The following is a 12,153-nucleotide window of genomic DNA, read 5'->3' on the forward strand; positions in this document are numbered from 1 at the left end:
GCTCCCTTAATAACCTTTCTTCCACCCGCAATGGTCCTTTGAATGGTGTTCGGAAGCAATAAGTCAAGTGCCTGTGGAGCGCCTGCCAGGGCAGTGGGGATACTCGGTACCGGACCGCTTCTTAAAGGGGCAGTGTCACGGCAGCGGTGACCCGGTCCGTGGCCCAGGGCGTCCAATAAAAGGGGAATATTTACAAGGGATAACAAAGTTTATAATAAAGTGTTTATGACGCCACCTGTGGTTTCTGGTCAGAGGTGACCAGCACTGCAGGGAAGGTCCTCTGGCACTGATGGTAATGCAGCAGAGTTGGTACAGCTCTCCACAGGCAGAGCTTTGTCCCAGGGCAGTTGTGATAGAGATGTTGTATTTGATGATGATAGATGTAGCAGAGTTGGATAGGTGATGCAGGAAGAATTAGAGGACAAAACAGAGTGCGGTTTCCTTTACCTTTTACTGAGCTGTGCAGGTACAGTCCGAGGCTCAGGTTACAAATGGTTCTGTAGCCGGTCAGCCTGGAAGCAGTTAGAGAATCTCCTTATTCAGGTGGGTTGTGAGGCCTCCTTTCTAGCACTATTCTCTGAGGTATTTACTGCTGTGAACTCTATTCAAGTTCCTCTGCCTGCTACTTAGGTAGAACTCCACTGGCATGACAGGCAGCTGTAGCATTGAGTATCAGTTGGGGACAGAGGATCTGCGGTCTTCTGTCCTCCGGATTCTGCTGCTGAAACTTTAGTACCCACACAGCCTGCACGTATAGTGGGCATGAGATTTCATGAAATTTCATCCACTATGCAGTAACATCTGTCCGCTGCATACAGCCGCAGAGTCCAACCCGCAGCGTTTACTGACCATGGGAACATACCCTTATTATTTGTGAGCCAAAACCAAGAGCAGTCGAAAAATGCAGAAGTGTTGACGTGTTTCTATTATACTTTTCCTCTGATTGTTCCACTCCTGGTTTTGGCTTACAAATACTGAGGTAAAAAAAAACTCATCAAATACTCAATGTGTACACGTGGCTGTAGACAAGGCCTGAGTGACTGCACCCTTTCCTAACCAGTGTGTGTAAAAAGCATGAACCTTTATGAAGTTGTCTGTATCATTTTCTTTTTCTGCACAGTTTAGTCGCATTTATTCTGGAAATCATAGACAAAGCACAAGGCTCCGATTCATCAAAGCAAGAAATTTCTAAGTAAATCGCTTTGAAATGTCACAAACTTTTTGGCAACACAGAGTTACACAAACACTTTGAAACTCTTGGAATTTTCGCACTAGTTTCACCCAGCTCCACCAAAATAGACAGAACTAGAGCGGGACAGCAGCGAAATGGGGGCACTAATCCAGTCTCTGGTCTGAGTAAGATTTGTGGAGAGGCACACAAAGGGACACGCCACTTTTCAGATGCGCCTTATTCATTAAGACACATGTGCTAATTAATGAATCAGGTACCTCTGACTCCAACATGCCCCTTCATCAAGACGGGTGTGAACAACACCAGTCTTGATGAATCAAGGTTTAAGTAGAGAAATAGATAATAGGCAGCCCTGTCTGTGCAAGTGAGTCTCTTTCTCTGTATAACATTAACCTTAGCTTTCTTATATCTTACAAGCTATTGAACCTGTTCTAAACCCGTGTGGTGAGCATTTATATTGGTATATGTGAATTTGCATATACAGTGTCTTCAGTGTCTTCAATAAAATGGCGTTGGAGATTACATTATGACTCTGGCGCCATTTTATTGAAGCAAGGTTGTAAACAACTGATGGCGAACCTTTTAGACATAGAGTGCCCAAACTGCAACCCAAAACAAACTAATTTACCGCTAAGTGCCAGCATGGCAATTTAACTTAAATACTGAGGTTTTCGTTTAGAAAAAAACAACTCATACAGAGAGGAGACGAGGGAAGCAGAGAGCAGGCAGGGGCAGCAGAGAGCAGGCAGGGGCAGCAGATAGCAGGCAGGGGATGCAGATAGCAGGCAGGGGCATCAGATAGCAGGCAGGGGCAGCAGAGAGCAGACAGGGAAGCAGAGAGCAGGCAGGGGCAGCAAAAAGCAGGAAGGGGCAGCAGAAACTAGGCAGGGGCAGCAGAGAGCAGGCAGGGGCAGCAGAAAGTAGGAAGGGGCAGCAGAGAGCAGACTGAGAAGCAGACAGCAGGCAGGGGCAGCTGAGAGCAGGTAGGGGCAGCAAAGTGCAGCCACAGACAGGAGCAGGGGTACCAGACTGTAGATATAAAAGAATATGCTCCTTTATCCTCGTATATGGCCCCCCATCCTGGTATATGCTCCACCATCCTGGTATATGTCCCTCCGTCCTAGTATATGTACCTCTATTCTGTCTCTCCCTCTCTCTCCTGTCTCAATCTCTCTTTCTCCTGTCTCTCTCTCTTTCTCCTGTCTCTCTCTCCTATGTCTTTCTCTCTCTCCTGTTTCTCTCTCTCTCCTGCCTCTCTCCTGTCTCTCTCTCCTGTCTCTCTCCTGCCTCTCTCTCCTGTGTCTCTCTTTCTCCTGTCTCTCCTGTGTCTCTGTGGTGCCCCTGAGGCTCAGTCGCCACAGAGGTACTGCACCTTCTCCTAAGGTGTAGTGCCCCACCATCCAGGTAAGGTGGGAACTCCTTTCCACGCTCCAACACTCACACCCCACACACCAGGGTAGTTCTGCACAACCACATTGCGGCTCAGTGCTTAGAGAGTAGCAGAGCACCATTGATGGTTTCCTGCTTGGAACACTGGACGTGCTGGGAGGTGGGTGGAGTTAGAATACATAAAAGACTGGGGAGGTTTAGAATTAGGGGTCAGTCTGCGAAGGCAGTCCCTGAAGGGAGTTCATGAGGGAAGTCTGAGAAGGAAGCCACTCGGAGAGGAGTGGGGATCCCTGGAAGAAGGGATGGAGGAAGGAGTGCTGCAGCTACCTCAGTGACCATAGCCAGCTGGCACAGGAAAGGGAGGAAGGAAGAAGGATACTGATCTGTAACCTAAGCATCCATAAGAATGAGAGAATAGTACGGAACGAAGGAGAATAGAACAGAGAGGACGTGGGTTGGAAGGAAGCACCCTGCCTATAGGTTCTAAGCGCAAGGCCGGGGCCCGGTCCCCGAGGTTGTATGGACACTTTTGGTTCTGCAGCAGACACCAGTGGAGTAGCTGGCTGTAAATGCACTACTCCCATCTAAGACTTGGGGCACAACAGCATTTGGATAGAGAGCCGGGGCTCAGGAGAAGGGACTCTCCGAAGCAGGCTACAGCTGTCTGCTGTACAAGGAGAGTTCTTGGGAACATCTGATGAGAGGAACTCCAGTGTAACTCAGTACTAGGAGATCTTCACACTTTAAGGCGCTATAGAGGAGACGTTCAGAAAGGTACATGTTGGCGGAGTGTTGGAGGGGAGCCTACCATCTTGCCTGGAGGTTGACTGAGTCTCTGACCCGGAGGACACGGCCTGGAGGCAGGCACCTGTGTGCACTACAGACTGTGAGTAAAGCTTTGGAACTACAAGCCCCGGTGTCCTCCATTCATTATCGTGCCTACACCCTCAGCACCACTACATCTGGGTACCAGCTCCTACACTGCCTGCGCTTCTCCTCATCTATTACACCTACACTGCCCTGGGGCTACAGCTCTACCTGTGGGGAGCTTCACCATCTTGGCTGCCACACACCACCAGCCCCAGAGGATCTGCAAACAGCGTCGGCTTAACACCTCACTTGCCGAACACCACAGGTGGCGTCATGAACTATTCATTCAAACTAACTAAAATACAAATTTCCCCCATTACTTGGGCTCCCAGGGCCACGGACCGGGTCGTCGCCGCTGTGACACATTCCGCTAACACCGGCCCGGTACCGAGTACCCCACAACCCTGGGAGGGCGACCCAACTCTCTCTCTCCTGTCTCTCTCTCCTGTTTCTCTCTTTTTCTTTTGTTTCTCTCTCTTCTGTCTCTCTCTCACTCCCGCCTCTCTTATGTCCTGGACATAATGGTGTGCAGCATGCGCTGACTCACACTGCGCAAATGCTGGAGGCTTCGGACAGAAGGACGCATCTCCTGTTATATTATAGATTGAAGGATTTGTGTAAAATATGACAATAAGGTGATAACAGCAGAAAGTCATTACTCTGTAAGAAACTTGCACTTACCTGAAAATGAATCGATAGTAAACATGGGTGTCTTATCTCCAGGTATTAGCTCATACAGCACTTCCCCAAACATTCCTCCATCTTTATCACTTGCCACAACGTTAAGTATCTCTGTTCCTGGTTGAGTATGACTGCTAATGCTTGTCACATAACTTGTTTGATCAAAAATTGGTACATTGTCATTTATATCTTCTATATCGACTCGAACAAATGCTTGAGCACTCAGACCGCCCTGTTAAAAAAAAACATAGGATGAAGATGGAAAAATAAAAAAAGCACAGTTGAGCAGCATCTATAGACGCACAGGCGCAGTGGACATGAGTTTTCTTAAGATCATATTCACTTTGCTTGGACAGTTAAACAAACCAGATTTTCTTCCACCACCCTAAAAAAAAAGCAACAGAAAAAATGCAGTATTTATGCTATGTGGGAACATAACCATATTAGGGATTCTATTCAGGGGACTAATTAATTCTGAGTCTGTAGTAGTTATCAAAAATGACATTTTGTGTTGAATTTGGAGAAACTACTCATGCCGACTAGACGTGCTGGGACTTGATCAATACAAATGACTTTAACGAGGCCAAGCAGGTCTAGTCAGAATGTGGCAAATTGGTCTGCAGACACGCCATAATTTATTTATTTGGGGAAATAAAAAGGCCAGTATTGCTTCGAATCAGTTATACAAACATAAGTTACGTGGAGGTATGGGACTGCCTAACATCTCAGCTTATTATTACTCTAATCTTATTAAGCAAAGTCTATGTTGGTGGTCAACTGGCTATATACCTTCATGGGCGGACTTGGAATTTTATTTTAATAAAAATTCCCCTCCTTGTTCTCTTATTTTGAATCTATTGACATCTAAGCATTTATCTCAGTCTAATCATCCAATTTTTATGGCTGCTATTGTGGCTTGGAGGAAGTTTTTTAAATTTAAGAGTGGTTTTTCTAGGACAACTCCTGTTGAGGCTTCCTCTCTCTTTTCTGGCCTCTGTTTATTCATTCGATTTGCATTCTACTTGGGCTGACTGGGATATTTCTAAATTAAATGACATCTTTGATGGTCATAAATTTGTATCTTTTTCTCATCTTAAGAATAGGTTTGGGGTTCCCTCCTCTGCTTTTCTACACTTTACTATGTTGAAAGAATTTTTGACTCCACTGGTGACTCGCTACCCTCCGCTATCGGAGCCAGCGATCAATATTTTATGCAACTCAGGCCATAAAATTTTTTGGTCCACTTGTTATATCTACCAGTGGTTCAACAACGATTCTGCATTTATAAAATCCCCATATATGAAAAAATGGGAATCGGTTTTGAATTTTTCTGTTACCCCAGATGTTTGGGAACTGACCATGTCTCTAACCTATTCTGCTACCATGTCTATGGCTCTCCATGAGTCCTACTTTAAAATCATATCGAGATGGTACTACTCGCCATCTCGTCTAGCTTTTATCCCTGCTTTTATCTCTGTTGGAGGGATTGCGGGCATCATGGTAGCCTTTCCCATTTATTTTGGTTTTGTCCACGTCTTCGGCATTTTTGGGACGACATCTCCTCTCTTATTTCTCATATTTTAAATCAATCAGATTTTTCACTGACTCCTCAGTTCGCCCTGCTCTCGTTGGATGCAAGTCGTTTGAATCCTTCTGTTATGAAATTGGTTATTCATTTACTTTTGGTTTCTAAAAATGAAATTGCGTTTTATTGGAAATCCACTCGAGTGCCCTCTTCACTCGATATTATTGCAAAGCTGACTTTACATAAGTCATATGAGCAAAAATTGGCATTGATGTATGGCTGTCTTCCTTCCTTTATAAAGAAATGGTCTCGCTGGCTGGAAATGTTTCCATGAGTTCTTATTATTATTATTTATAGTCTGGTTGTGTTTTTTATTTTTTTCTTTCATGTGTCATGAATTCCTCATGATATTGCATTTATGTATGCTCTGTTATAAAATGTTAATAAAATTGTTTGGAAAAAAAAAAAAGAATGTGGCAAATTGCATACTTGAGGTTACATGACCACGCAGTCTCGGCAGGGACACTGGAGAATCCTGACAGTGTGCAGTGTGTGAACTGTAAGAATTCATAGAGTGAATACAGACTTTCCCCATAAGACCCCATAAGACCGTACAACCCTTTTAATCATAGCTTATCCTAAGTAGAGCTGTCGCTGGGAGGCCTTCATGTTTCCCATTCAAGATGTTCAGAAAATAGTGTAAATTAATTCTCCATATTTATAGCTAAATCAAAGGACATGAGTGTTATTCAATCATCCTGTTATATGAGCAGTGATAATTAGATCAGGCAATATATTTTAGTTTGGCTTCCAGAATATTCCGTGCCACCTATAAACAGAATCATTTCGATCTCTATTTTACGCTTCGTTCTCTATTACTCAGGACTTTCAGTGCCAATGACTAATTAGGGCTTCATTCCAACTTTTAAACAACCCATTGAAATTTGAATAGAAAGGTTGTCCTTTTCAGATAAATTGGCAGCAAAATGATCTTCATTGATGATGAAAATGATTCTGCTGAAGAGGTGTACTATTTCTAGCAATTGTTATATTGGCCTATGTAGTCTGACTCCTTGAGCAGCAGATCACAAAAGACTCATTCAGATGACACCATATTTTAATTACATGATATTTTGAAGGTTGTAATAATGAATTATTGATGACAACCTCTTAAGTTTGTTACCTTTACCATCACACTAAACATTGCAGGGAACAGGACTAATGGATGATGACTTCTCTGCAGGACAATTTTTGGTGTTTGTAAGGAATATTCTTAAAGAAGCAATCCCATGCATATTTGTTTTATATAATATGAGTATATGTGCATGTAATATTTGATGTTCGTACTTCGTAGTCGAAGATGACCATGACTTCAGGGTTAGAAGAGAATAGTTATGGGTCTGGAGGTGGCTGATGAGGCCAATCCGGGCCCTGAAGGTTCGCCCACATACTTGACATAATCAAGTAGATGTGGTCAGTACACCAGATTCTGCTTGTGCCTTGCGTACAGCACGCTTTCTTTTTTGCATCCAAGGTTTTCCTATCTTCCGCTGCAGCTGCTCCTGAGGGGATCCTGCCCCAACCTGGACGATCCAGGGCAAGTTCTTCCCATTCATTGATGTTGACTTCCAGGTTTTTAAGAGACGCTTTAAGGCAGTCTTTATAGCGCTTCTTCTGCCCCCCAACTCCTCACTTTCCTTGGCACAGTTCTCCGTACAGCAGTTGTTTCGGTAGTCGGGTGTCAGGCATTCTGACCACATGTCCAGCCCACCTGGCTTGGACTTTCAGCAGGAGAGTGTAAACGCTGCAGAGCCCAGTTTGTTCCAGAATTGCCGTGTCCAGGACATTGTCTTGCCACCTGATGTGGAGAAGTCTGCGGATGCAACTCAGGTGAAAATGAATAAACTGTTTAGCATGCCGGCTGTAGACTGTCCAGGTCTTGCTAGCATAGAGAAGCGTGGTGAGGACCACCACGCAGTAGACCTTCAGCTTGGTGGCAAGGCTGAGTCCCCTTCATTCCCAGACGTTTTTACGCAGTCTCCCGAAGGTGGCACTGGCTTTGGCAATTCTGTTAATGTAATGTGAGTGTATACTGCAGCTTTCCCTGGTGTCCTGTACCATTATTCTCACTCTATAACTCTTCTCAGTGACCTCACCGCAATTACCACTAGCCGGCTGACTATATGCTCTATATGTGACTAAGAAGTCTCTTTTACAATAAAATCTTCTGGCGTCTCATTCTGACACTCCCTAGGTTACATTGTATAAGTTACTTCCGGATCACACAGCATAGCACGAGTCTGACAGTTTGTAGAGCAGTGACGTCACTGAGAGTAGGAGAAGAATGTTGTTGGATCCCGGAGAGAGCAGCGGTAGGTAAGTATGTTCATGCACACACTACATTACATGCATATACACATAGATTTAATAAAAAATGTATATATGAAAGTGCATCTTTAATAGAAGAAATTAATGACTGTTCATACTGGTAAACATGATTATATTTGTTTTGCCATATAAACCTAAACCAGTAACTAGAGTTGGTGCAAGTCGGCTCACTGGACCACCATTGGCCAAGTTAGCAATCTGAGGTCGCTGGGTGGGAGCCCTCAGAACCGCTTCTAATCTTTCTGCATCCACAGCTCTTCTTTGGACTAGCCAACCTAGCTCCGGAACCAGAAATGAGAACCAATCATCTTCGTATTATATATTTTTTCCCCTTTTGAGATATTTTCTTTATTTTTTGTCCTGCCCAACTTCTTTTCATGCCCTACTCCTCTTCCTCCTCCGCTTCTATCTAATGTGGCAAACTGACTTTGCAGCCGCTGTCTGTCCGTCCATTCCTCCCAGTCTGCGTCACCCTGTGCAGTACGTGTGGCAATGAAGAGCCCGATACCTTAGGTCTCCTATTTACTGTAGTTACTTGCGCATCATGCCGCACAACCTTAACATTTCATCCAAAGAGGAAACGTGGATGCTGGCAGATCGGAAGCGGTTATCAGGGCCCCCACCTAGCAGCCTCAGATTATTCACTTTGCAGATGGTGGTCCAACAACTGACCTGGCTGATAGATTAGGACTTGCAAATCGATTTGCACAATATTCTAGTCGCAAACTCTCATTAAATGAAATTGCATAAATTGAAATATAAAAAAAGCATTAGTTTTTTCTATATTATAAAACATTTATCCCCTTAAGATTCTTTTTTGAGTCTAAAGGAATATACAATCAGAAAACAGAAGAAAGAAATCTTAACTCATTCTCACTGCAATGACCGGAGCTGCCATTTTATGGCTTCAGTGACAGTAAATGTTCCAGACCATCGATAAGAATCCTTCTTTTGCATTCTGTTCAGGGTTGTTTACACTGCCACAACCAGACATTTATGTTAGAAATATTAGTTAATTTTCTCCGAAGGTAAGTTAATGCATATTGATTATGGTGGATTGATCTACGGGAGTAGACGACACATCAGTTATCTGAGACTGCTCACATACTGAATATAAGAATATCTCAGCTGACTAAATAATGGCTACCCAGGGACAAGGAGGCAGGTATAATGTTGTTATTATGGGTAGAATATATTTGCATTATATTGAGTTTTACATTTTATTGAGGATACATTTGTGTCAGATTCTGAGGCTATTCTTGTCAGTGTCAAGGACTAACGTGCTTCCATCAAAAGCCAATTATGTAGATTCTGGACGCGGACAACCAATTTAGATGAAAATTTGGAGACACCTTGAAAATGTAAAACTGTTCTAATGAAACGGATCACTTAAAACTCAGTCAAAAAGCATTTATAGCCAAAACTGAAAATGCATTTTAGAATGTTTTATACCTAGGACATGGGGAGGGCTTCAGCAGCCCCTTATTGATGCACACTTTCGGAGATGCCTTTCAGCCTCATGCGTGCCCTTGAAACTCTCAATCCCACAGTCTGAAAAATAATTGTATTGAAGGAGAAAAGGAAGTTTAGCAGATATCTAGGCATTCTGCTTCCTCCTTTAACTGTTTTCTGTGACTTTGTAAGGGATGCTGGAGACTGCATCTAGCTAGTTTATCTGATTTATATTAAAGTCCACATTAAAGACCCAGCCCACGTATAAAACCAGTTTACAAAATGAAAATAGAGTAAATACCCTATACACCAGTGTACCAGATAAGTGTGGAAGAAGACCTCTGAATCAGCTCGTATCTGCCAAATGATTGCTGTACACACATAAGACATGCACTATGTATGAACATATGTAAAAATTAAATATAAGAAAACTAAAAAATGATATACAATGTAGTGTAGCGCCTACTGTATGTGTTGGGGAACACTCACCTGGATTAACAGTCCATACGGTTTATTTAAACGTCATAAACCGCACCGTAAGTCAGGTTGCACATCACCGGCTTACTATATGTATATAGTCCATAACTTCATCACGTGTGGCTTTACAAAGCATTCACACGCCGGACTCTCTCCAGTCACCGGGTGACCGCACAGTTCAATTACTGACCTTTGTCAGTGCACATAGTTCTTTCCCAATACCTGGGGTTTCCTCTCAGGAGCTCCTGCTCCACAGGCTGACTCCTCGTCAGTACAAGGTCATCAACAGGGCATCGCCTTTCTCATTGTAGGGCCATCCCAGGCTCTGCACACACATGTGGCCTGTCCGGGTGCTATTCAGGACGTTCGTCCAACACCGAGGCCACCAGGTCCAAGGTCTCACCCCGTGCTCTTCAGGAAGTTGATCCCCACTCAGGACCTTCCACCACAAACCTTCCAGGACCTTGCACCCTGAACCGTTCAGGTACACACACTCTCTCCATGTGAGCAGACCTCAGTCACATTATATGGTTGTAACCACCCCCATGGATGGACAGTGCATGTGTGGTTAGTCAATCACTCTGACTAACCTTATAAGCTCCCCTTATAAGTAAACAAAACAAACACTTGTGGAACTATAAGTCCCAGCATAGCCATATCATTTTGGGCTTACAGCGCAGAAGACCTCTGCGACACATACCGGCAATTTACAATAATGCCAGTCCCTAACTCACCATCATAATTATGCCACCAAACGCATGAAGTGCAAACACAGCGCCCCCTGTAACAGGGGTCACTGCCTCACAACACCCTAAAAAAAAAAGCTAAAAGAGCACGATAGAAGACAGACAAAAGCATCAAAAGATACTATTGGAATGGCGAACACTAAAATTCTATATGACAAATTCAGCCAAATGTGACCACATTAACCACCACAAGAGACTGAATATGCAAAAGATAATACGTCCTGGGCAAAGACCCAGTAACTGTTCATATTAACCCTATTTGAAGGCCCTTTCTAACTGTAGCGATTGGAAGCTAAGATAGATAAACAATATAGCACCCCATTCCAATGTGAGCTTCTCTGCTAATGCCCCAACCAATATGTACCAATAATAAAACTACCAAAGCTAAGAGACCATGCAATATAGCTAAACCAGCACATACCATAATATATATCTAGCACTTCAGTACCACACGTCACCTCAAGCCAAGTAATGATTAGCTAGTAGAAGATAGACTTATCCCAGAAACCCAGATATCTTCATTCCACATGATTGTATCCTGACGCATTTCCCTTCTGTCGGTTCAATAGGGGATTAAAAAATGACCAGTAGCCAAAAGACAATAAGTTTTGTATTGTCTCACTAGCTACAAGGTGATTATTCACATTACCTTGGAATTACTAGGGCAATAAAGGATCATCTAATAAAAAAGTGTGTGTTTTTAGTGAGTTGAGATAATTTGTTGGTTATCTTTGTCAAGATTTGGCACAAGTTCTTTTCTGTTCATCAATTTTGGAGTGATGTCCAGGTCTAGGTAATATCACTTTTGTACAAAATTTAAGCCACTTGTTAATGCCCATCTTAACAATTTTCCATGGCATATCTAATGCCTTGGATTTTTTTCTGCACCCTTCTCCTGCCCAATAACTTTCAACAATGAGATCCCTTTGCTATATTGTAAGCTGTTTCTGCTGCAAAATGCAAGTAAGAAAATGTCATGAAAATCCTACTAGAACATTTAAAGTTTATATGGGGTTAATCAGAATCAGTATAAATGATGTGTCTTTGGCCGCCGTCGTGCCTCCTTACACTCACCTCCCCACTCCAGCGCCGCATTGTCTCTGGCCGACAGCCGCAACGTCCTTCTCTGACTGGTCCGCGGCCGACGGCATCACTGCATGCTATACACATGCACCGTAGGCCACGGCCGTGTCTACCTCCTCCTCCTTGAGCTCCAACAGTGCCCTGACTCAAACACTGGCGGACCAATAGGTGGTGATACTTGGGTATATCAGGCCACCCTCCTGTAATGGACGCGCCTGATCTTTGTGTTCATAGCACGTTAGGCCCGCTACTCATCCCTCTGGTGTTCACACACTCTTCTTTGCCTGTGTCCATGCTCCGTACTGCCGCTCGTGCTCCCCTCCTGCAGTACTACTCCGGTCCTGTCTCCT

General features: G+C 43.8%; 1 protein-coding gene across 1 annotated transcript in view; it reads right to left on the reverse strand.

Annotated features, from left to right (window-relative positions):
- Positions 1-12,153, reverse strand: part of DCHS2 (dachsous cadherin-related 2) — a 387,512-nt gene that overhangs the window by 124,167 nt on the left and 251,192 nt on the right. Inside the window, exon 3 of the mRNA XM_073576392.1 lies at positions 4,133-4,364. Coding sequence (XP_073432493.1) covers positions 4,133-4,364 — 232 coding nt within the window. The remainder of the gene's footprint in view (positions 1-4,132; positions 4,365-12,153) is intronic.

The sequence above is a fragment of the Dendrobates tinctorius genome, unplaced genomic scaffold (genome assembly GCF_039654945.1).
Source record: "Dendrobates tinctorius isolate UK_male_01 unplaced genomic scaffold, ASM3965494v1 ptg000008l, whole genome shotgun sequence".
Classification (NCBI taxonomy): Eukaryota; Metazoa; Chordata; class Amphibia; order Anura; family Dendrobatidae; genus Dendrobates; species Dendrobates tinctorius.